General features: G+C 37.4%; 1 protein-coding gene across 2 annotated transcripts in view; it reads left to right on the top strand.

Annotated features, from left to right (window-relative positions):
* Positions 1-1,235: 1,235 nt before the first annotated feature.
* Cph (Chronophage) overlaps positions 1,236-26,087 on the top strand; it is a 32,642-nt gene continuing 7,790 nt past the window's right edge. Inside the window, exons 1-3 of one of the 2 annotated variants that reach the window (XM_066289159.1) lie at positions 1,236-1,975; positions 18,174-18,465; positions 18,834-19,060. In XM_066289159.1, the coding sequence (XP_066145256.1) occupies positions 1,939-1,975; positions 18,174-18,465; positions 18,834-19,060 (556 nt within the window). In that variant the 5' untranslated portion in view covers positions 1,236-1,938. Of the gene's footprint in view, positions 1,976-18,170; positions 18,466-18,833; positions 19,061-26,087 lie in introns of both variants that reach the window. The other variant, XM_066289158.1, reaches the window with a different exon arrangement.

The raw sequence follows: 26,087 nt of genomic DNA, 5'->3' as shown, positions 1-26,087 counted from the left end.
ATGTATGGGACTAATGAGACTTAAGAAGTATCCATAAAAAATTTTACGAATTACAATGGTTTGAAAAGTTTTCAGAAAACGATTACTTTCCAGGTATCGCTGATATCTTTTGAGAAGCTAAAAATTAATTAAAAATATATTCTAGACCGGTAACTAAAGCCAGAGTTTCCCTCTCAATCTGCGAACGGTACGTTATTATTGTCCAAAGTTTAATGTCCAGTCTAGTCTGACATGCAGCAGCTCCCACTAAGAGCTTCTGTCCAGGATCAACATGAACCGACAGAAGAGGGCTGATAGATACATGTACATATATATTTGATAGCATAAAGGCTTTTTTGATGTTATAAAGTCCGGCAGAAGGGCATAGCACATCGTAGAAATTTTTCAAGTGAAGCTTTTTGGAGATGAAGCTGGTTAACGAATTGTCCATATTAGTTTATTATTCCTGGAACAGTCCAAATTGGTCAAAGAGACTTCGAAGTTACTTGGTAATTTCAATTCTCTTCTTGCCAATTTCAATTCTCTCTTTAGAGACAATTAACCCGAAATACTTCACGCAAGGAAGGGTAAAATTTGCACTTCTCTGGTTATAGGCAGAAATCTCTTACTGCTAATAGTAACATAACTTCATGCAGGCGATGATCATGTTCTGCACGAGTTGGAGTCATGATGAGAATGTCATGTAAGCAAAATTCACGGATTCTTAACAAGTCAGAAGAGTCACTTTTTTATGGATAATAGCACGATACGTCTTAGTGTCTATAAAAATAAAACTATATGAGGCAACTTCTCCTTGAAAATAATTTGAGTGATGCAATAACACCAAAAAAATCAAAATTCAGATAAGTTTACCAAGCGGACCCTTTTCCCAAAAATAGCGAAATGAAAATTGAGCTTTGATAGCCAATTCCATGGTTTCTATTTGATAAATTTAGGTAAAGTTAAAGATCTGTTGATTCTGCATTACTGATTTTTCGGTTACAATAACTTTTTCCTGCCTCTCTCCATGGATAACAATTTTCATCAGATTAATCACCGTACTTATGATAACATGGTTCGAGTGCCAATTACCACAATAAAAACCCCAATTTGATTTTCTACAAATCTCGTCAACCATCGTCCAATTCCGACTTCCAATAAAAGTTTATGGTGGTCGATAATTGGCCTAAGATTGATAAAATTAGACCGAAGCCCTCATAAAGCAATTCACTCGACTCGCTTGGAATATTCTCCTGATTTAGTCGTCCGACATTCTTATCAGCAGGATTAAAACGCATCAGTTTTATTGGTCGTGTTTGCAGGAAAAAAGCTGCCGAGGAGGAATGAATGAATCGAGGCAAGAAAACAAAAGTCGTGAAAGCTCGCCGTTAATCCTGCGAAAGCTCGCAGTGAATCCTACCGCGGCAGAGCTTACCGGAGCCATACCGGAACAGAACTTCCGGATGCCCGCTAGCCCTCCACCCCCACCACCCTGACTCGCGCAGCACCCCCACCACCATTTGGCGCACTACACACACGTTACAGGACCGCTGGCTAGTAAGTAGCCCGAACGAGCTTTTACGATCGGCGCCGACCGGGCCCGAAGTATCCATGGGGCTTGAAAGCTGGCCGGTGGATGAAGATACGGCACACGCGTTTGGACCATTGAGATAGCCAAAGGTCCAGAAACTCAGCCTCCCTTCGCAGGACTACTTTACGTATGTCACGCTGACAGCCGGTCCACTGGCTGACATAGTCTCGGACTTATGTCCTACTTTAGGACTAGAGCTTGGACTACAAATTCCTTTCGTGCGCCAAACTGAACAGTGATGATTTAGCAGAAGTTTGTTGTGTTTCGCGTTTTGATTTGCTGATTTTTCCGTTGGTGCTTCAACTCTTTAGACGATGAATTAGTCGAGTTTTTTTTTTGAGATCTGCAGGACATTTTCGCAAGGCAAAATGAGAATTAAAATGCCGGCAGTGAGGATCGCTCAAGGTAAGAAACTGTCTTACTCAACTTTTTTTAAATGTAGAAGATAAGGAATGAGAAACGCTTTTCAATTCGTGCAATCAGCTGGTTAAAAGATAACTTTTAATGGGCTGTCTCCTTGAGGTCGAAATTTCCAAAATCATACAAGTGCGTAGGCAAATATTGTTATCTTGTAAAAAAGCGCATTTTCAATGCGATAGCTCTTGTGGTGCTTTCCCACCAGAAATAAAAAAGAACACAATAGTTGACAAATTGAAATAGTCGTTAAAGTTTAACTCTTTTCGTTTCCTGGTACAGTTGACCACTGCCCACCCCAAGTCTAAACAAGGGACAGAGAGGACAAGCGAAAGGGTTGAAGTTTTCTTTTGTTGGAAAAGAGCTGTTTGATGACCTAAATGTATTTCCTGGGTTAATCAAAAAGTTGTTTTTTAGAGGGTCGCAATAGCAGACTTCAGTACCTGTGTCGTCGCAATAAATTGTTCTTTCATGTGGATCGTAGAGTGCTGGAACATCATACATTTCAAATTTAAATTCTTTCTAAATGTGGAATCTTACAAAATTATTTCTCCCTATTTTCAGTCATGTGCTTTAGCAATGCTGCATAAATGATTTAGCAGCATCGGCTTCTTTTTCCAGCCAATTTCACCGCCATTTATTGAAGAATGACACTGATAAAAATACTAAAGAATGACCATTAAAAAAACCTCAAATAAACGTTTAAATATTAGAGACATGTCATAGATAAATTCACCTGTTGTCAGTCACATGTTTGATGGTAAATAGAAATTACTTAATCAACGCCTTGCGTTTACGGTTTATCGCCTACTACGGAGTTTTTTCAAACGATCACCCGTTATAATATTTAAGAAAATTTCATTCACCACCTGTTCTATACTAAAAACCTACACAATGCAGATTGAAATGTCATAAAATTTTACAGAAATAACATTTTTGTCACGTCGAAAAGTAACAAATTTTTAAAAAGACGTCACAAATACGTGCCATTCGATTCACGAAATTTTCCTGTCAATATGGCTCATAAATCCAAAATTCTGTGTAATTTATATCAATCCCGATTCCATTCTTATAATATAGATCAGGAAAAAACTTTTCAATCCCGAATTGCATAATAGGCACTTGTTATATCACATGTTATACGTTAGATTAACCATATTACAAATCTTCAAATCTCCTAGGATATTAGAATAAGGCAGATACAGCGTAATTTTTAACTGGGAGATTTTCCTCTCCGGAGAACTAAATATCTAGAAAAATGTGGTGATAGGAATTCTTCAATTTGCAATCATTCTGTAAATACGTAAAGCGTTAAAAAATACAACTCATTTAGATAACCATAAACCTGCCAAAAACTACAAATAAAAGTTCTACGGAAATCTTTATCCTTCGGCCTTCATAATAGCCGACAAACTTACTCATCTCGCTCGTCATTGAATAATATCGCCTGCAATGTGTCACTTTAGCGCTTTTTTTATAATACTATTCATTGCCTAAATTTAGGCGTAAAACAGAACAATTGTTCTTGTTTGTTCTGTGCTAATGCAAAGAATCTAAAATTCCCTTTTTTACAAATCTGAAATTTCTCCTTTCGAAAACAATTAAAATAGCACAAAATTTGTAAATTTAGATCTTAAAATCGGCAAAAAAATGCCAAATAAATTCCTAGAACACAAACGTTTTTAAATTAATATGACATAATTAAAGGCGTGTGCAATACAACCTACTCAGTACTTATTGGGCATTATCGTATAGCATTTGCACATTTAAATAATTATAATTAGCTTAATTTGTTCCGCGAGAGTCGATTCTTCACCTGCCAAGAAATAAGTTTTTATGGTGGCGACTAATCAAAATTACGTAATTGAGATAAATGTGATGACCAAATATTGGCTCATCTTGCAGACCAAGAATCATTGAAGTCAAACACCCGATAATGGCTAACGTCTTGTTTACTTGGGTCAGGTACCCACTACAAACAGGTAACATTTTAAGAGGCTATAAATTACAGTGGACAAAAGAGTGGTCGTGTGCCAGTCAAAACCTAATTCCTTGGGCGCTTCTCAACCCCCGTGAAAATGCAAATTGGAGGGTGAATCTTCTTTTAAATACCCCTTTAAGTCCAGTTTTTTTCGCCCTGAAGTGCGACTAGAACGTGCCTTGAAAGGGGAAATATTTAGTTAAGCCATTAAATCTTCTATAAATACACGAAATGATTTTTCGGAAAATTATTTTTGAATCAGTTTCACCTTAGTTTTATCTAATCTTGTGCCATGCATACAAACATATGAAAGCTTAAGGTAAATGGTGATCCATAAAGTGTTGAAAAGCAAATATTTGATAGCCTATTACATGTTTATTAAGTCCCTCATATAAATATATGTTCGTGATAAAGTCATGATGTCAGGGAAAGGATTGTTCATGATTTTGTCGTGTCCAATATTGTCCAATATAAAACTCTATAAGTCATACTAAGAGAATTTTGTCGAATGACTCATTTCGAATAAAACAAGTGATATAAAATGTGACACAGCGTTCAGATTTTTTCGTCTACTAAATCGTGTGCTAAGTGAGCTTTTCGATCGCACAAATACGTCAATAATCGAACCATAGATCTTACTCCATTATGATTAAACATCAAGTGTCTATAAGTATACCTGCGTCTCGTCAGATTTCAAAATCAGACCATTTTAAGTTTTTTTTTTTTTAGAACTACATAGATACTACAAATATGTAGTAAGTCATACAATCATGAAATGGAAATTTGAAAGAAAATTTACATTGCGGCCATTCCACTAGCTGCAGTCCAATATTACAGATTGGTTATAATACGGAGCGGTCCATGAAAGCGTTCCGATATTTAAGGAGCTGATTCTCTGGATTGTCCCAAGACGAAAATATCATATAAACTTATGTTCTAAAATTAGTTGTTTCCGAGGTACAAGGTGTTAAATATTAAGAAAAGTAATATATTTTTCTTCGTTCATATTTTCAAAATAATTCATGATATTTTATTGAAACTCTGTATGCCTACACTACAGTGGCGCAAACAGTACATTTCCCTTCTGTTTAAAGAAAAATGCTGTAACTATGGACATGCATAGGAGTTACCTTGTTAATTCTCGTTGGAGAATGCAGGGAACGCCGCTGATACTTTCCAAAATGGAAACATATTTTTTTTAAATAACTGATTCAAAACATATCAAAATTGTCTCTCGTGTTTTTTTGATACGATAACTCGATTTTAAGGGAAAACATATGCCCCGTTAAAAATCTGGATCTTGCATATGCAGGTCACTGGATAGGTCGGAGAAAAGTAGACCAAAACTATTCGTTTGCCAAGCAGATTCCGGGAATGAAATCCTTGGGATTACTTTTTTATATGGATGTTAAAAAACATTACTTTACGCCAATTAATACTGTGGATAAGTATTAACGGACGTTATAGTGAAATCGTGTATTTTGGAACGTATTCTAGGGTCCATGAGAAAAAGGGTAGACGCATATATTATAGCAAATGGTGGTCATTTTCAACAACTATTATAATGTATTCTATTTGGAAATTACCAGTGGCGTAACCCCCCTGCCCCTTTTATAAGAATTCACATGGTAACCCCTGCGCACGTTTATGAGCAGAGATTTTTTTTTAATAGAAGGGAAATGCATTGTTTGGACTATTGTGTAGGTATACTGACTTCCAATAAAATATCCTGGGCCATTTTGAAAATACGAAGAAAAATATTTTATTTTCCTTAATATTCAATACCCTGTATCTCGTAAACTACTCAATTTAAGACATACGTTTATGTAACGTTTTCGTCTCAGAACGATGCAGTCATCATCCCTAAATATCGGAACACCCTTAGGGACCATTCTGTCGAATAAATGGATAAAAATTCTTCTGATTTACCTTCATCCCAATCTTGACTCGTCTGTTTTGTTTCGTGGCTATTTGAGCAGCTCAAATTTCTTCTCGAATGCGTCTGCAACAATCAATCACAACCAATGAAATGACCGCAAAGCACATTTGCTTGCAAATTTCCATTTTGTAATTTCATTACCTATTTACATCGAAAATTCAAATTCGTTACTTTTTTCCCAGAAAATAAATTGCCCATTCAATTTGACAATTTCGGCCTGCGCCGCTAATCTGACGAATTAAATTTCGATTTATCATAGACAAGTAAAAAAGTGAAAAAGCCATATATTAACGAGGATTTGGCACCAATAAACGTTTTATGTTTTAAACCGTAACGTCTGGGATTCTTATAGGCAAAGCTCTGGTTCACACTCGATGTTTGCATAAAACACACACATCCTTTTATTTTAAAACAACAGCTGGCTACTTTAGTTTGGCCAGTGCACACCACTAATTGACCATTTAACTAAGTGTATTTGCTTTGCTGTAAAAAAGAGCCAAAGCCAAACACGAAGGTGCCAAACTTCGGTTGCGACATTATGGCGAAGCAAAAAGAGCAAACACGTTTGAGAGACCTGAAGATGGGAGAAGTGCGCTTCGAAATTTGAGGTTTAATTATTGACAGTTGGTTTTCTTCAGCTTGATGATGATAATGATGCTGATGACGATGGTGGTTGCTAATTATAACCGGAAAGCACTTGGAAATGTCGAGATTACGAGATTTTTACGTAAAAATTTGTAAAAAATTGATCTTAAACTGGATTGTTGTGAGTAACCGCGTTTACCCTAACATTAAGGGTTGTACTCGCCCAAGCAGCGAAATTACCATTCGAGCAATAATTGTAAATTTGGGGAAGGCCGCGTGTTGTTAAATCGTTACTTCCCGTCATAAACGATTTAGGAATTAATAATTTTCCGAAAACGACCTTTTATCTGCCAGCACAGAGATAAGTATACCACGTACAAACATTTCGCTTTCTTCGCCCATGTGGGGCCATATTTTACGGACCATGGATGATTATAACAACATTACTATAGTTCCTTCCCACAACCGTGTACACGTACAATAATAGCTACAAACCACACTATAAATATCAGGCGATAGTGCACAAGCCGGTCATAAGTTGACCCTGTGACATTTGGGAAGACCACAGAAAGCATGAAGAAGGTCAAGAGATGCACCTAAACGAAATAAGGACACATTTTAGATTTGTTTGCACGTCATTTACGATTTCACTTAGAGGTTTTTTAGTGTTTAGTAATTGCTGCATGATATACAGGGTGTTTGAAAAATGCGTAATCATGCATATGTCAATGTGAATACATAGAGCTATGAAAAATGGTATCCTCTTTCGGCAACGTCAGGAATTCCTTGTTTGGCTTTAGGGGCGCATTGATTTGAGAGTCGAATCCTTAGTGCAGGCACAAAATCATGGTGAATTTTGATATCATAATCTTTAGCCGCGGCAAGCGTAAATTATGATTTTGTGGCGTTTAAAGCCAGCGGGTCAGGGCAAGCATTAAGAAATGGTCATCTATGATATCTTTCTACTCAAAAGCCTTTTCACAAACGATTGATTTCGCGGCACATTTTTTGTATCTAACGCAACATTCTTTCTCTGCAAAAAGAGTAATTCGTCTGCATCCTGATGGGTTCTATTAACGAGAAAAGAAAAACGCCTTCCATTATTGAATCAGCAGAGCAAGAAGAACAATAGAAAGTTGGTTTGGTATATTTAGTGAAAAGTTACGGAATCTGAGGAAGCTCATAACATTAGTGTGCAGGCTGCTGTGATCCTTAACAACAATTTGCAAGTCCGTGAAGATGACATCCCTTCAGCACAAAAAGTCCAGGTCTGGGATTATTGATAGGAAAATCCAGGCGAATTCGCTATTCCAGTATGAGATTTAGCCCAATCCTAGTGCTTTTATTTCGCCTCTCTCGTAAGTACTTAGGGTGTTCTTAAGTACCCTGAGGTACTCGTAAATTCTTTAGCATTTCTCTACTGATTAATGTAGAAGTTCCGTCAAATTAAATGCTTCCTGAGGAATGTTTAGTGCAAAAAGACTGGACGCAGATTCGAAGAGTGGTGACTAATCAAGTCCTCAAGTGTATGGTGGGTAAATTCCGTACATATAAGGCGTCGTCCGTATAATGCTGCAGGAGTATGAAAAAAAATTATTTCCTCGTCAGTTTTGAGGCCAATAAGTTTGACGTGTTTTCTAATGAAAGCGTTGGAGAGTCTACAGACGCGGCTCTGCATTCAGTAGTGCATAAAATTGACAAGACTTATTAAGGCAGAGAGATGGTAATTGAATAGAAGATTTATTTCCTGCGACAAATTGATGAATAATTTGCTTACAAAGTACCATTTTGTAATTTTTAATTCCTTCATAATCATTTCTGCGCCATCTTTTCTGCCACTTTTCTATGACGACTTTCATAGTTTTGGAAGACGAATCAAAGTCAAATATAATTAAAAATTTTATTATTTAAATTTAGTTACAAGATGAACATGAGCGAAGCAGGCACCTTTTCGCATCTGCAGAAAGTTAGCCCCTAAATAGGTTAATTTTGTTAACAATTTTTCTCTATCTGTTATAATCAACTGCAAGCAATTGAACAGCTAAAATGCAAATTTCGTCACAAACTTCTTACAATCTTGTGTATAGCATTCGTGATTAGATGACGGCAGGAAAACTCAGGAAATGTGTCACATTTTAATTCACAAGGCTCAGGACTGAGGACTGGGATATACCAAGGGCTCAGCTAGTTTTAATGTGTAAAATAATTTTGTATTTCTTTTACAGTCAGGCATTTGATAGAGTATAGATGACAAGATACGAAATTAACCTGAGGTTCGCCACACAAGCTGCAGTACGTCGCTATAAGAGCCAATAAAACATTTTAGAACGTTAAATAGAATTGTGATGGCATCATAGACATGACCAGTAGCCTCATGAATGTTAATTGAAATCCCCCCATGAAGAGCCGTTTCGTCGTTTTATATATATATAATATCCCTCGAGGAGGCAATTTTTTTATCTCAATTTTAACGATTACTTTCGTTATGAAGCCTAATCTGTGGACAGTTAATTATAGCTTTACGGCAATACTTAAACGATTGATAGATTTTTTTAGTACAGTTGGCAATAAAGCATTGTACGCATATGAAAGGTTATTGCAGCGGGTGTATTGAAATCCGGCTGTTGAACTCTCCCGTTGAAGTGTTGATTGCCCAAGAATCCTTTGGGCTCGTTTAAGATTCAAATGAATAGCCTGAGCACAGACGTATGCCCTTATTGTCGACTGAAACAAGCAGGCTTACTAAAAACTGCGATGTTAACAAACGGAGCTACCTCAAGAAGCCGGCGATATCGATCTACTTATCGTAGTTATCGATCTAATTGATGACCGTATACGGCCACTAATAATAAATCTTTTCAACGGGAATATTGGTTGAAAATGGCCAAGTTTGCGACTTCCTTTAAGGCCGAACAGACCTCTCGGGGACAAATTTATAGGCAAATTGTTCCCGGAGATGCACCTTTGCCATGGAGTAGTACCAACAACTTTGTTTGACTTAGATAAATCTATGGCCTAGTGGGAAAACTCCCACGCACTGATTTATTATTGTTTTATATCTATCTTAACCGGTTAAAGTGTTAATAATTCTATTATAATTTATGGGCAAGAAAATATGTCCAGCTACTGGTTTAAATTTGCAATGGAAATCGTTCTTGCTGGATAGTAAGCTATCAACTTCCTCCCGACAAATCGCAATTCAAGGATATGGTCAAGCCACATCGCATTTTGGCTTTTTTTGATATTAGGGCTGAAGAAGGTTAATAAACGAAAGTTAGTCCATTATGAAGATACTGAAGTCATTGTCAATCCAATACATAACGTATTACTGACCCGAATATCTCATACACCGTCATCATCATAACTCTCTTAAGATATAAATTGATTGGCCATAAAACAAAATTACCTGTGACATACTAAGATTTTTCATTTTCATGAAAAGATGAAGCACATTTACTGTTTGAATTAACGGTAATGATCTATGAGAAGACTGAGCGTACTATTTCTATTAAATGCCTATATCTTTAGCCGTAAATCTCTAACCTTGCGGGCTTTATTACCCTCTTGCCTCAAGAGTTACGACACTGTCAGGCATTTTTAGGTAATTATTAATGATTCGTAATGCATACCTCATTAATACTACTACCTAGTAGCGAAGTTTTTGTCCACCCTATACACGACAGGATATAATAATTTAGCGGGTATAATGCGTGGCCAGTACGGTTTGTCGGTTATTAGCATTATCTTATCAGTTGCGCCCCGCATATGCGGACGTTTATCAAAGGTAAATATTATTCACCTACATCGAATGGCATAACATATCGCTTCTTTTTTTTTTGTAATGGAAATGCGGTTTTTAAAGTCAGGGAAGGTCATTTTTTCCCATTGACACAGTCGGCGATTAGTTGGTTAGACCATAATGGTGAAGTTTTGATGCATGGGGTCACCGTGAGTACTACGTCAAAATTAAGTGGGTCTATACAGGGTGTCCGGTGTTTTTGTAGCAGGCTTTCGACCACGTGATCTGCGCATGAAAATCTTATTAGTTTGCCGTATTAATTATGTTCGAGAAATGCTTTGTTAAGGAGATGCAGGGTGTTGAAGTCTTATATATTTTTTAATTATTCATAATTAATAAATATTAACATTTCTATATTATTTTCTTTATGGCGACGTTCTAATTTACGTATAGAATGCAATGGTGGTAATTTAGAACAATTTCTGTAATAACAATTATTTGATATCGATTTAAATTATTTTGTTAACGAATAAAATATCGCAGTTTAATTTATTCTGAATTTGAAATTACTGTTTTTCTCTTGTCTACTATTATGTTTTATTTTTCGTGTGTTAAGAGTCCGCTTTGTTCGTAGATTGTCAATAAATAAATCTTTAGCCCGGTTTGCGCCATAGTAGTAGTAGTAGTAGTAGTAGTAGTAGTAGCAGTAGTAGTAGTAGTAGTGGGGTGTCAAAAAATGTAATGTCACAGAATGCCAGAAACCAACCAAACCTACTCGATGCAAGAAGTAGCACGCATTACTTCACCACTTCGCAAATAACTTAAAAACGGTAACAGACACTAAAATAGTCAAAGCACATAAAAGGTGTTAGGTTGAAGAGACCATTTAAAATTTTTTAAATTAAATACTATGCGGTAACCCACGAAAATCTTATAGGCGGTAAAAGGGGCCGTAACCCCAAAAAATATCGTCCTCCCGGTTTTCACGATCACCTAGTATTCTCTAATCGGGTAGACCCTAAAAAGTAACTTATGGTCAAAATTTGAGCTAAATATCTCAAAAAGTTCGGGAGACTAAAAGATAAATTGAAAAATTATAGAACTTCAACACCCTGTATTTCCTAACGAAGCATTTCTCTAATATGGCTTATATAACATACTAATGTTATTTTAATGTGTGGAAGGTTAAACTCCTGCTAAAAAAAATACGGACACTGTATATGAATAGAAATTATTGTATATATCTATTTTCTCTATTACAAATAATTTCTTTTCATTGTGGTGATGTGAGATGGCAAAAAGTTCTCTATAACAAAAAGGAAAGTTTGCCTGCAGGTGGACACTACAGAGATAAGTTTTAAGTGGGTTTTTACGGGAAGGAGATGGCGAAACGTGTAGTTTGTTTGCTTATATTATACTGAGTGGTCTTTGCGTGACAATTTTCCATTGCGTTTAGAACCAAACTTTATCTCCGGCCATAGGTGGCAAAAACTGCCATTAATTCACATCGCCATAACAATAATAAAATGTCGCCTTCTCAAGATCCTATTGTAATTCCCTTGTCGTTACGAATCATTGGACAAGTCAAAACAATATCGCGACAGGAGGCAACATCTTGAGCCAATAGGGTTAAGAGAATTAGGGTATAAGGGTCAAGCAAAGGGATCTCTTTTGTGCGACTCATTTTGTAGAGTTTTAGGGCTGATGACCGTTATCACTGCCTATTGCAAAAGGTTCTACATTTGGTAGTACGAGTACCTTTTCCCTCAACTACCCGTTAAAAACGTGCAAAAAGCGACGCCCATGAAACCACGAATTAGATAACTTTCTAATTAACCAGCTTAAGTAATTAGAAAACCCAGTTGACGTAAAATTCGAGCGACATCCTGGACATTTCTTCACTGTTGGACACAAAAGATCGGTAGTACGGTTTTAGCAGTAAGACAGCGTACCGATGCGTATCAAACCGGAAGAGTGGTTTTCTTGACTCTTGGACCACATTATTGTCCTTCAAACAAAAAATAATCGCTCTTTTAACACGTTTAACGGGAAGAAAATCGTAATCGTTCCGAGACAATACTGTGGCAACTGTAATGCTTAATTACAGCGAACTTTTCTTTAAACGCTAAATTTAGTCTTCCTCATGGGAATTTTACTTTAGCCTTAACCAATCGCACCTTTCAAACTTTCAAATTTCGTAGCATTCAGCAAAAACCTTTTGATATCCAAATCTCAAGATCTGTGATGATTACTCCAATTTTAATCTTCCATAAAAGTCGGGACACGTTGTTTGCAGAACTGAACATCATCAATTCCTGTTGACTGATTGAACGAGTTGTTTCGATTTGGTTCAGACGTTTCAGGTTTTACTGGACACCTTAATTTTAATCTGACGTAAAAGTGAACACACGCTGTATAAAGAATGTATCAATAATTGCGCTGGAGACGTAGGAATAAATCTACGAAACCTTGGGTAGTTTTGAAGGCCTCATTGCCAGCCCAGTTTCGAGTTGAAAATTTCTAAAATCCAATATGGCAAATGTGTTTCAAATCAGCCGCACCTCTGATGGTTTGCGGGAATCACAAATAACAGAGGATACATTTATAAAACTGTCACTTTTTCGATAAAAACAAACTTTAAACTAACAAACTTGTGCCACACTGTTATTTTTCCCTAGAAATCCTCTCCTGTTGCATTCACTATTTAATTAGATTAGACTAACTTTATGCACATCGCTACTAATTACGGCACGAAATTTTAATTGGCCCCGCTACCGCCCTTCATTCGAAACTTTTTTCCGAGCACATCGTTATGACTTATTAATTTTTTTTTTAATTTCAAACTCGATGATACATTGGGCTTTGTGACCTTCCCCGTAGGTCTCCGATTGACCATTGTCCCTTAGCGTTCAATGAACTGACCCTTTTTACGATCCCTTTCCGAAGCGTAACTGACAGCTTTGAGAAGCGTGGGAGTTTTCTGGGGTTACACCTTGCCCGAAATTTCTCTATAGAGGCAAAAATTCGAAAGGGCATCAGATTGGAGAACCTATACAGAACCATCATTACCGCGGCTAGAACAAAAGCCCATTTCACAACGGCATGCTCTCATTTCGACCGTAAACATTTCCTTATCAATGGTTGGCGAGCACATACGTGAGTAATGCTAAAGTTCACATGAACGAGAAGATATTATATCGTGAGAAAAGTGAAAGATTGCAATCTGCTAATGCGAGAAAAAATTCCAACTGGGGAAGGTCAGTGGTTTTTTTTTTGTAAGCGTTAATATCCTTTGGTCATTGGGAATAGCGGAGGTTTTCTCACAGGCATAAAAAAAAACTTCCCCTAATAAAAAAATTGCGTGTGTGAGAATTCTTTTAGTGGTAGCGATTTTTTTACGCACCTGGCCCTAAAAAACTAGGGGTGAGATTTTTCCTAAGCATATAGATCTCTTTCAATTATCAAGTCGCCTTTTTTCCACCCTTGGTTATTTTTTTAAATTATGACTTACTCGGGTGGAGGGGACAGATGTGCGATGCACCTCTTAGTAACTCAATTCCCATGCATCTCTCTTAACTCCAACGCGTTTTCATCTTTATATAGGAGATTCTAAGATTAACATCACCTACGTTTTTGTCAATACCTCCACTTTTATTAAAATCATCCGGACAGTCACAGCTCAACGAGAAATTAAAAACAAACTCGACAACAAAAAACAGCTTCCTTTTGTAATGCGCTCTTCGCGATAGCTATCGCCTTTCCCTGGATTCCTTTAAACGGCCCCTCGAGATGTCCAGATAACATTCAGTAGTTTATAAAACGATGAATTTACTGACCTGGCAGATGGAGTATTATAGGACGTGGGTGATGTGAACAATGAGTTTATAGACTGGAGAAAAGGCACGTTAAAAAATGCAGAAGTAGTGCTTTCTCCAAGAAAGTTGAAAATGTAATGTTGTGGAGCTTGGAAAAAAAGATATTTGGCGCTGCCCGTCAATTATCGGTAGAGGCTCTTTGGTTTCTAGTGAAAAAAAATTAAAAGCAACTAGTTCTAGCGGATGTTGCCAGATGAGAGTCACAGCAAGGACAACATAATTTCCTCATCATTATTTTCCATTAATGAACATTTCTTGACAAACTACCGAACGAATTTTTTACTTTGTCAAATTTTAAACTCCAACTGCTTTTTAGCAAAAATTACGTTTTATATCAGCATCAATTCGCAAAAGAAGCTCTATTGTAGAAACTCAAAGACCCGCAGAAAGAATGGTGTGTGTGGGAATGCAAGAGAAGGACGAACTTGACCGCTCAAACCCTTTGCCACCGGACAATAATAATGCCAAATGTTTGCTCCAATACCCTTTCAATCGCTTTATGTTTATAAAATGAAAAATGATACAGATTTCGGTGACAAGTTAGCCTTTTGAGGGTGTGGGAACCAAGTTTAAGGATTTGCTGGTTTTGTTGACCTATTTACCAAAAATGTACCGGTTGTGGGAAGCGAGAAGCAAGGTGTTCTCGGCTTAGGCAAATTCGGGTTACGACGCCAAATATGGGCGATTGTTTCAGTGATAATAAGTGGTTAGATTTTCTCTCTAGCCTTTTAAAGACGCCCGTGGTTTCAGTGTGTCAAAGATTTGAAAATTTTCAAATTTTTTTCTCTCAAAATTGAGGTTTCCAGGGGCGAATCGGGGAGTCGATATTTTTTACTGGAAAGTGCTACTGAACTAAGTAACTCTAAAACATCTCAAAATTGACACCTTCAAATGTCAAAATGTTTTTGTGTGTAATTTTCCAACTCAAAATTAAGGTGTTCAGTGGCGTGTCGATGTGTTAAAATTCTCTTTAGTTAGCCCACTGTCAAAACCAATACTACTAATTTTAATTGACTAGCCTTCCGGAAAGGCTTCGGATTTCCGATACATTATAGAAATATAATTTGAAGCCTTTTAGAAGTTTTTGCTTTAAAACTGCAATAATGCACCAGCGGCTGAAAATGGGATTGATGCAATAATAGGACGCCAATTTAGCATTTTAGTACTAAAATCTGAAACTCTAAATAACTGCATTCGTCACTATTCCATTGTCCCACAAATCCCCAATGCCTTTTCAACTAAAACTACATATTTTTCCTCCCTCATTACCTGCCCCGTCCCCTAAAAAAATTATGTAGAATTAGCATTAATATTGCCAAGTTACTAAACCGTATTGTCATCCTACCCTAAGGGCGCGGGTCCAGCGCGAGGCTGAGGGTAGTTTTACCCCCTCTCTAGATCGAACCACCCTATCTGCTTTACCTGTGATGATCTTTCTTCAGTATCTTTTACAGGGTGTTATGAAGCACGTCTCACTGGGTCCAATTTTTAAATGTTTTGTGTTGAGGTGTATTAAGTGTCTAGAACCATGAAGAAGAAACTCAGATGCTTGTTTTCTATTAGTAAGTTATATATTATGGTTTAATGGTTTTTCGGGAGAGTACTATAGCGGCGAGAGTGAGGCGATAAACGTCATGACCCGGTCTGCATTTGTCTTTGAGGAGGGCCAATAAAATAATTTCAAGCAGCATTGCGAAGCCGGGAAAAAGGTCGTAATTTTCGACGTTTCTGGACATTATCTCGTCTCTCTCACTTTTAATCAGGACCATCGTGGCTACTTCTAATCAGGAGATCTGGCTTTAATGGCCTGCAATTGTTTTAATTTATCTGTCCTATTTGCTGTGATTGAACCACCGGTGGACATATGAGGTCGTTTATTAAGGACTTAATTGTTTAGGTATTGTCTGCATAAGTGGGAAGATTTTTTTAAGGAAGCCATATCTGGTTTCGGAATGCGTTTGCCCTGCTATTGTTGCAACAATAACAATAACGTGTAAATTATTCCTTTATGAGGTACATCTATAAAATTCATCGTTTTTGTATTCAAATAAGAACAGATTTTGGTTTTAAATTCCAATAAAAGAAGCAAAAGAAGGCTTATTTTCCAGGCAAAGCAAAAACATATTGAAACATCACATTCGCAATTTATCTTATTCCTGTCCGGATGTCGAGACTACGAAGGTTTGGATATCCTTCTGGGGATCGACGGTAACAAGATTTCCTTTTGTTTTTTCATTGTTGCCTCTAGGTGGTCAGTGTCAAAATAATCTCATTTTTTCGCCGCAAAGGGATTCGAGCTTGTCACACTTTCAGCTCTTAATTCAATGAGTGGATTGACTACAGTAAACACGAAATCAAGTTAAGATAAAAGTTACCCTCTGCCCAAAAATGTGGGCGATAAAATTCGCCGAAACAAACAGGGCAGTTTGGTCGATAAATAGGGTTTTCCACCCTCCGAATATATTGTTCACTCCTCTCGTCTATGTTGTTGACTTATGCCGGGGCAGCCTTTCCAAAGATTAGCGGAACGACCTCATTAAAATAATTAATTTCTATAGGAATTATTTTCATCCAGCATCTTTACTCTTCATCTTCAAAAAGTTCTAAGTGATTAAATTCAATACTTGGCAGATCTATGTCTCCAAATTCGGGCACTCAAACAATGAGTGTTTAAAACTGGTTTAGGGGCATTATGAAATTGGAAAACGACTTAGTTTGGCTTTAATTACTACGTTTCCGCTTAAGCCAAAAGGCCAGAGCCCGCCTTTCTAAAGGGTAGACAATACAGAAACGTTGTTTTCGAGGCTTTGTCCTGTGGTCCAGATCGTGATCGTGGACTCCGCACCTGGACGCTATTTGTTAGAGAAATGGCGGTCAAAGGGTTCGAGCTACTGTTAGATCGACCGAACATAATGAGTCGTGTTTATATAGGGGTCACTCGTTCAATAGCTTCGACAATAAAAACGACAAAAGTCTTACTTCAGTTGGAGTCTTGCTTTTTAACGAGCAGTTTATAATTTACTTATGGTGCGCAGTTCAGCGAAAAATCCACGAATGGTCTTGTTGTCAAATATGCTAGCAGGAAAACTACGAAACGACCAAAATTTTCCTAAGAGGTTTTTAAGAACCTGAATGGATCTGACCCTGGAACTTCAACAAACCTCAGTAATACATGCCCGCACGATACTGTATTTTAACGTTTCCATGGAAATGAACTTACAATTAAAATTAATACAATATATTGATAATTTGGTCCTTAAGTTTCCGCCCCAATTCGGGAACATATTTTTAAAATGCCAAAATAACTATTGTAACACTTTTCCTGCCTTTGCTTCAATAATAAATAACATTGTAAATAATAACGCACATTTCCTTACAAAACTTAATTTATTGAAGCTTCAGTCCCAATGGGCCAAACCCATCACATGAGTCACCTTCCTTCGACTAGCATTGGCCGACCATTTGAAGGTAAACTCGAAATAATTGCAAAGGGTTTTTGCCCAACCGGACAGAAAGTGGCCTTCAACCCCTGCAGATGACCACTCCCTGTACTGACCACCAGGATGCGCGGCCAACCCTTGCGATTGCCCGTAAATATTTCTATTGGTCAGCCCGTCGTGGGGGTCAGAATGTAGAAAGGAAAATAAAGTGAAAGGGCGATAAGACATGAATATCTGATAGCTCGGCCAATTTGTCAGGCGAGATGCCTTCTTATAGACAGACGAGAGAATCACAAAATTGTTTGGGGATCTCAAATTGGCTATTTTCTGGCCAATATGTATTGTAATGTATTCTTATAAGGATTTTATTGCCCTTATTGAGATGATTGATTTCTGCGTTGTTTTCCCGAGTTATTAAAGCCCCGATTCCCAACATTCGACAATTAAAAAGAAGAATGAAAAATCCGGTGATTGCTAATCCCCGCAGGGGTCGCTATTAGGGGGTGAAGGGTTCGGGTAACTCCAGCCTGAAGTGTCATTACGACACCGAAAGCGTTAGGGGGGCGGATATTCAAATGCCTTTCTTGCAGCTGTTATGGGTGTAATCAATATTCCTTTTTGTTGCAGCAGACGCAGACGGGCAGGAACTAGCAGATGACCACCAGGATATTTTAACCTGCGGAGTCTGTCAAAAGCCGTTTGCCCTCTCGGACATCGTGCGGTTTATTCAGCACAAAATCCAAACCTGCAACAAGGAAAATTTCGGCCAGTGCTACGTCAACGCAGATAGGGAAAGGGACAACGATGATGGGTCGTTACCTTTAAGTACGATCAACACTAGGCGACCCAGCATATCTGCTCCTATTAGCAGCAAGAAAAGCGGGGGCAGTCGGGTGCATACACCACCGCCTGCAAGCCCTAGGTGAATGTTTTGAAAACATTAAAATAGTAAAAAAATGGCGGCAAACCCCCAAGGAAAAATTCTTGTGGAAGAGTTCTGGGGCCAGATTGTTTAGTCTCGTTCCCCGGGAATGACGGTAAAATCTACATAGTCCAGTTATACGCAAATACACCTCACTAATGACGTTCATATTAAAATAGCATAAAATACGATAATACATATAATAAGACGTTGCCCATGGTTGGACTATGATTATGGCTGAACTGTTTTGATGCCGTTTTTTAAGAACATTACACTCTTTCACATTCAAGAACCTTTGCAAGAATTTTTTTCAAGGAAATTAAGTAAACTAAGCAGAATGATTTTTGATTGTTGAGTTTCTTTTCTAGATTGCCTGCCCCTAGTGATCTTTGCGTTGATGGTGCGGCGTCTTCGACCCCGAAACGAAGAGCTTCGTCACCATTAACCACTTCCGGCAGTACCGATGACGGAGAGGATCGAAAGCCAATCATCAAGCAGGAAAGGCTGGACACCACGTCCTCCTCACCGGAGGAACATTCCCATAAGAAATCTCGAACAGAGGTGGCGGACGCTGAAAGCAATACTACACATAGTGGTGAGTTCTTTTGGATTTTAATTATTCGTGTTATTTAGAAACATTTGCATCCTTTATGAAATTAATATTTTGATCTGTCATGGTTTGACGTATCCAATACTGGTTTCTCCGTATTGCGATATAATAAATAGAAACAGCCTCGGTTTTCCACAAAAAAATTTGGAATTACGGGCATAAAATTGGGCAATTTTCTACCAGTATCCTCGTTGAATTAAGATAAGTAGGCCTGAACAGAACGTGTTCAAAACGTTTCGATGTATATCTGGTTGCTTACGCGCAAATCACCTGAGGAGCGATTAGAACGAATCTCGTTATGGCGTCACCTTTTGTTTCTCTTTTCGCCATAATTCTTAATGACAATTGATTACAACTGGGTTAAGTCACGTGACCACCGGATTGGTTGATACGACTTTGACGTTATTCTGGCATTTGGCCAGTGGTCCGTTGATTTTTTCACGTATTTCCTTTATCAAACTAATATTATTATTTTAACATGAACATTAATAAATACAAATAAGGGCCTGTCAATGTTTAATTGACGAATACACGAGGTTTATTTAAATTGATCCAGCGCATTCGTCACAGTGAACTGGACTGATGCGATTTGATCTGAACATATACGTAGGTTCTCCACTACAAAAACCGTATTTGCCGTTTACATGATTACTTCAGTATTTCTTACACGCAACTGTGAACAAATATGTATAAAAAAGAGCATAAAGGTGATAATATAAACTTGGACATATTATTTTAAATGTAATTATTCATATTCAGTGTCGCACAATTAGAAAACGAATTTAAATTGCGGTAACATTTCGTTGCTTTTTCTTCATTGCCTGGGATATGGAGCTAACGGTGCTGATGCTTAACTCCAAAGCTGCAGTTACTCGCTATAAATAACAAAATGGGTATATAATCTGTGAAAATTGATAAAAATTATAAACATACTTCTCTGCCGGCATTAAATAGCAACAAAAGGTCGTTCTTGCTCCTTTCCCGTTTAAAATACTCCATTAAGGAAGGAAGAAGCTCCTTGTACTGGCAATTTTACTTCTTTGCATTTCCAGAACACTAATAACACACATGGAATATGTTCACGCTAGCTTGTTTTCCTAAAAGAATAATTTGTGATAAAAAATCACCAGTAAAACGGATAAGTTGATAGAATACAACTAAAAATTGAATAGAATTTCAGTAAACACCACTATCCCACCAAAATAAAATGGCGTAATGAGGAAGACGTAATGTCAAAACGGAAAAGCATCCGATAAATTTAGCAACCTTGTTCCCCGTATCTAACATTTTTATTAACATTTCCATTATTTACGTTTATATTAAATTTATATATTTTTCTAAACGTTAACAGGTACGTTCCCCTTAGTTACGAGTACCAGTTCATCCACATACATAATTATTGTTAAATCGAAGACGAATTCCTCTTTCGAGCACTTCATATTTTGAATATAAGGGTTGAAATGAAGTTATGTGGTCATACCGTGCACCGGTTTTTGCACTAAACGACCTACTGCTAAAGGCGTACTACGAACAAGAGTGAGAAGGACTGAGTCACGGAGTTTTATCCTAAACGAAATTTACGAAACCAAACTCAAAAGTTTAGTTTAACGTTAGAACTTTATTAATAACACGTTTATAGTTTAAACCAATTATGCATATTGGCATTATTCATACCTTCGTTCATATACTGTAGTTAACACTTTTCGTGGCGATTTCTTGTGCGACGTTCAAGCGGTGTTCCTAACGTAGCGGTAAATGCACGAAAGGCCCTTACATGGAGGCGCCATTTTGGACTGACGTCAGCGTTAGTACTGATGTCATATAGAGAGAGGTAATGTTTATTACGCGTCAGAGCTAATTAATTTATTTGTAAAAACAGAAATATTGCCGTAAATTTTTTTTCTATAATTTGCGCATTGGCTGGTCAAACATTACATATTGTTGAAAATTTCGACTGACGATTAAATGATATTTTGAAAAAGTTTTGTTTGAGCATCTGACGGTAATTTTTGTGATTTTAACCGACTATGTCGCCCTATATTCCAATGCCATTTTTTTATTTATTTGCAAGGCAGCAGGTAATTTTCCTCTGTCTCTTCTTTGCACATGATTCAACCCAGAAGGAAAACACAGTAATTGATAATTTAGTGCCTTTTGCGTTATTTCTGCAGTTCTTATAGGAAGAAAAGAAACACTTTTCTGTCATATTAAACGCAGCCTGTCGAACCGAACTGTACACCTGTTCAAGACAGTTTTCTCATTATCACGCACATTGAACTTCAAAGTTTTTATGCTTTGCCCTATTTATCATTTGAGTAAAACCGCCGCTGCTCACTTTTCACAATGACCTTTCCCGGAAAGACAGTTTTAATTAAACAACAACGTCCCTGCTGAACCGCGGAAAATCCCTTTCAGCCAGCCCTTATCAAAACTTCTCTCTAATCCTCTTCTTTCAGCACCAGACTGGGCTTTTAAAATTTCCACTCACGGTCAGCAGTTGGGACACAGCTTGGGCATTAGCATACGTTTAAAATGTGGCCGCGATCTGGGGCACAAAGGACCTCACGAAAGCACGATTACTTATCGCGATTGCGAGACAGAGGGTTCGCCGTTTCGGGGGGCAAACATCTTGCGAACTCCTTAAAACCGCCCTTTCGAGACAATCTGTTGCCGTTGCCGGACCCCGGAAATGAGTTCTAGGTTTTGTTCAAAATGCAAAAAAACTGAAGTTGAGTCGAACTTAAGAGACAAGCCCTCGGGAAGTTATTGAATGTTGCCTTGACAAACAGTCAGCGAGAAGTGACAGATTTGTTAATTTAGGAAATGTTTCCTTTGGCACGTCAAAGGGAAGAATTTACTGTGGTGCCGAGTAACGTGATCGATAATTCGTTAATTCCGGAAAGAGAAAACCGCCAGTTAGCTCGAGGGTAACATTGGATACTCGTTATAAAATCAGTAACAAGTGTCTAAAATAACCTTATTGTTATTCCGGTGATGGCCATCCCCATGTAATTTTCAGTTTTCGACTCCCCTATATTGAATTTTCAAATGGGGAGTACAATACACGATTATGAATTCGCTACCACCGCAAATGTCATTGATAGCTTATATATCAATCACAATGGCGATCCAATTCGATCGATGTCCCTCGGACAAGGGTTGACACTGTTGTTAAATTGAGAATGTTGGCATCTACCTGTTGTGTGGGTTTAAAACATTACTTCCAAGATTTCTAATAATATATCACTCACATTGGGCGTTGACATTTATTTAATAAATAGCGGAGACAGGGGTTGACGGCTTTGTTTTTAATAAAACCTTTACCCTTTCGCCCTCTCATGTCGATGAAAAAAAGGGATTGGGACAAAATCTTGGAAATAAGCCGATAGTAATGGGATTGTCTTATTTGATCCGAGGCGTGTGTTTGACGCGATTAGGCAAACATGTTTGACGTTATGCGTTGTCATAATTTTTGAGTCATAATTACACGTTACATCACGTCATTTAATTGCACATATCGTGGACGAATTTTCGGTGGAACTACTGAATATGGGCAAATAAGCAGAAAACGTGCTTCATAGGATGCGTGTCTATCGCTAACGGGTTAGTTCATGTTAGGCAGGGTTAAGCGCAATCAGACTATTTCGGCCTATCAGGCGCCCCGTATGCAAGAACCAACAATTTCCCCTTTGTGACACCGCTATTCAACGTGACGTAAGGCAGCCGTTCCTTATTTGTCACTTTTTAAAATGTAAGTTTCATGTATATCCGCAGCTTTGTCCTTCGGTGCTTGGTGGCGAATCGGGCTGAAATTTTCATTAAAAAAGGTGTGATTATCCTACATTCTTCAAATGGAACGTCGTACTGTGCAGTCTTGTGGTAATACGTTGTTGAATTAGGGGAGAAAAAGTACTTCCAAAACAAAACCAAGAAACCAGGTCCGCAGTTAAAATAATAGGGACAGGGCCGTTTTCTCCGTGCGTTTTGTGTTTATTTTGAAAAAACTGTTTTACCAGATTTTTATTTTTTGTGAATATTTCTTACATCAAACGAATTTTTACGGAATAGTCCCAAAAGTACCTGACCTGACACGTAAATGGCGATTTTTTTGTTATAAATTTGCTTATATTGCAAAGCTTATGGGTAAAGTTTGGTGGTGCTGCGTGGATTTGTATTTCTTTTGGAGCCATTTTTAGTGAACGTTTTTAGAGATTTGTGAACACAAAAAAAAATTGGTCTTCGATGCACGATTCAATACTTTTATTTGAAAAATCCTAGTCTATCCAAAATCGAAGCGGAGCCAGATTCTATTCAGGAAGAATCTAGTGCTTCGTTAAAAATTAAAAAATTTTGGATGGCGGAGTTTAAACACGGTCGTATAAGCTTACACGACGAACTCCACAGTGGTCGACGCGATAAGGTGATGACGTGAGTTTTTAGGACGAGCGTCAAATAATTTTTATTGACTATATCCATAAAGGAAAACAATAAACGAAGAATATTACACAAATTTATAGCAGTGTTTGAGCTAAGAAATTAGGAAAAAACGACCGTATTTGGCGAATAGGAAAGTCTTGTTTCATGAAGACAACGCACCAATCCACACATCCGCCATCGACTTAATTTCGCACTTCCCCCTTACCCACCTTATTGGTCAGATTTAGTCCACTCAGATTAATTTTTATTTCTGAAGTCGCAAAAATGACTGAGCGGAAAGAAATTTGCTAATAATGAAGAGGTAGAGTCGGAAGTTGACGTCTATTTTGAAAGTTACCATAAAAAGGCAATAAAAGCCATAAAGTACCGTTGGGAAAAGTGTGTTAATCTCAATGGAGTCCGTGTTGCGAAATAATGTAATATTTTCTGATTTTTTTTTCTTTAAGTGTTAGGTCAGATACTTCTAAGACTATCCTCGTAGTTCACCATTAAATTTAGCCCCATTTGTCTCATTTGTGAAGTGAACTGTGGCAAATGGACGACGCTATACGGTGCGTGTTTCTAACTTGAAATAAATTCAGCACATCAAAGACAATCTTCTTTTCGGAAATACGTTCGGACACCTTAATCAGTATTTTAAATTGCGTTCTTTTTGATGTTAGAAAATTTTATACAGCGTGTCTCAAATTTGAAATATGACGTCATCGGCTATTTTTTTAAATGGCAATCTTTTTTTATGAACATTCATAAAGGATATATCAAATTACACATACGTACCAAATGCCAAATTTTTAATCCTTGCCGTTTAAAAGATTTAACAAACAGCAACTAGTGTGGAAAATTAAGAAGTCTGATCGAACTCAGTAATGTTTCTTTAATAAATGCTCAAAATGTTCTCCATTTACTAACTGACAATACTCTAAACGTAAATGAACATTGCAACATGTTTAATTATTTCGGCGGAAGTTAGCCTACATTCCTGTCTTATTCGTTCTTGCAACTCCTCGATTCTTTCCAGTTTGGTCTTAAAAATTTTGCTTTTCAAGTATCTCCATAAGAAATAGTCCACAAGTGTTAAATTCGGAGACTTGAGCGGCCATTCAAAGGGCCCTCTTTTATCAGTCCATCTGCCTGGATATACGTCATCCAGATACTTACGGATACGTCTTGGAAAATGAAGATCACCGTCTTGTTGAAACCAGATATTTCTCTTCGGGACATCGGCTTCAACCGAATCAGAGAACGTTCTAACCAAATTCGGAACTAGTTTTTCCTGCAAGAATTCCAAATATCCTGCTCCATTGGGTTTCTTTGGGAGAAAATTGATCCTATTACTCGATGAACAACAATTCTTGCCCAAAGAGTGACTTTTTTTTAGATGTCGAGTGGGGCCTTTCCTCATCCGGTGTGGGTTGTTGTCAGCCCATTTATAACAATTTTGACGATTTACCTCTTCATTTAACATAAACGTCGATTCATCGGAAAATAGGACGTTTTCTATGTTTAGAACATTTCTGTTTAGTAGATCCATCATTTGTTCGCAAAACTGGAGTTTTCTATCCGGATCATCTTCGGTGAATTCCTGGAGGATTGTCATTTTATAAGGATGTAATTTTTGGGTTTTAAGAAATCTTGCTACCGAAGACTAGCTAATTTCGAGTTCCCTAGCTATCTGTCTAGTGGAGACATGAGGATTTTCTTGAACAGAGAGAAGTACATTAATTTTGCTTTCATTGAGCGCACTCCGACGATGATTGTTTTTCTAAAATGCCCATTTTCCCGAAACTCTTTTCAATCTAGCTTACGGTATTTTGCGATATGAGTGGATACTTCTCTTTGAATAAATAAATAACTTCGTTTTGTGTTCTTGTCTCATCTCCGTATCCAATCATCATTAAAATTTCAACCTTGTGGGTTTCAGTTAAGTACAGCATTCTCATCGATTTTTCAACAACGATGTTTCTCACAGACCGATAAACTAATAAATATCCTTGCTCAATGCAACTAAAACTCGATGTTATTCTTCTCAATTGTTCAACATTGTCCCAAGACCTCGACCCAGTTTGACAAAAAATGATAAACGAATACTTTTTCGAATACCATTTTTAAACTGAATAAAAATTTGTCATTTTGTGCGCATGTGTAACTTGGTATATTCTTTAAGAATACTCGTTAAAAAATTCGGATTTCCATTTAACAAAATAATCGATGATTTCATATCTTTAATTTAGGACACACTGTATAAAGTTTTCTTACATAAAAAAAGCGCAATTTAAAAAACTAATCAATGTGTCCGAGCATGTTTCCGGAAAAAAAAAACTGTTATGGATTTACTGAATTTATTCCAGGTTAGAGGCTCGCACTCTATATCAACGTGAGTTAGAAAAGGCCTTATTACTCAGACACCGGCAAGTTACTACATTTTCAAAAACGCTCCTTTGCTTTTTTAAAAATTTGTCTGAGACGCCATGTATACCAAGTGTAGAAAACCAAATACACTCTTGCCATCTTCAGTGGCTCCATATACGATTTTCGCCTTCCCATTTATGTTCGAACTTGAACTCCAACCAAAGAT

The sequence above is a fragment of the Euwallacea fornicatus genome, chromosome 13 (assembly GCF_040115645.1).
Source record: "Euwallacea fornicatus isolate EFF26 chromosome 13, ASM4011564v1, whole genome shotgun sequence".
Classification (NCBI taxonomy): Eukaryota; Metazoa; Arthropoda; class Insecta; order Coleoptera; family Curculionidae; genus Euwallacea; species Euwallacea fornicatus.
This window is presented reverse-complemented; position numbering and strand designations above follow the sequence as displayed.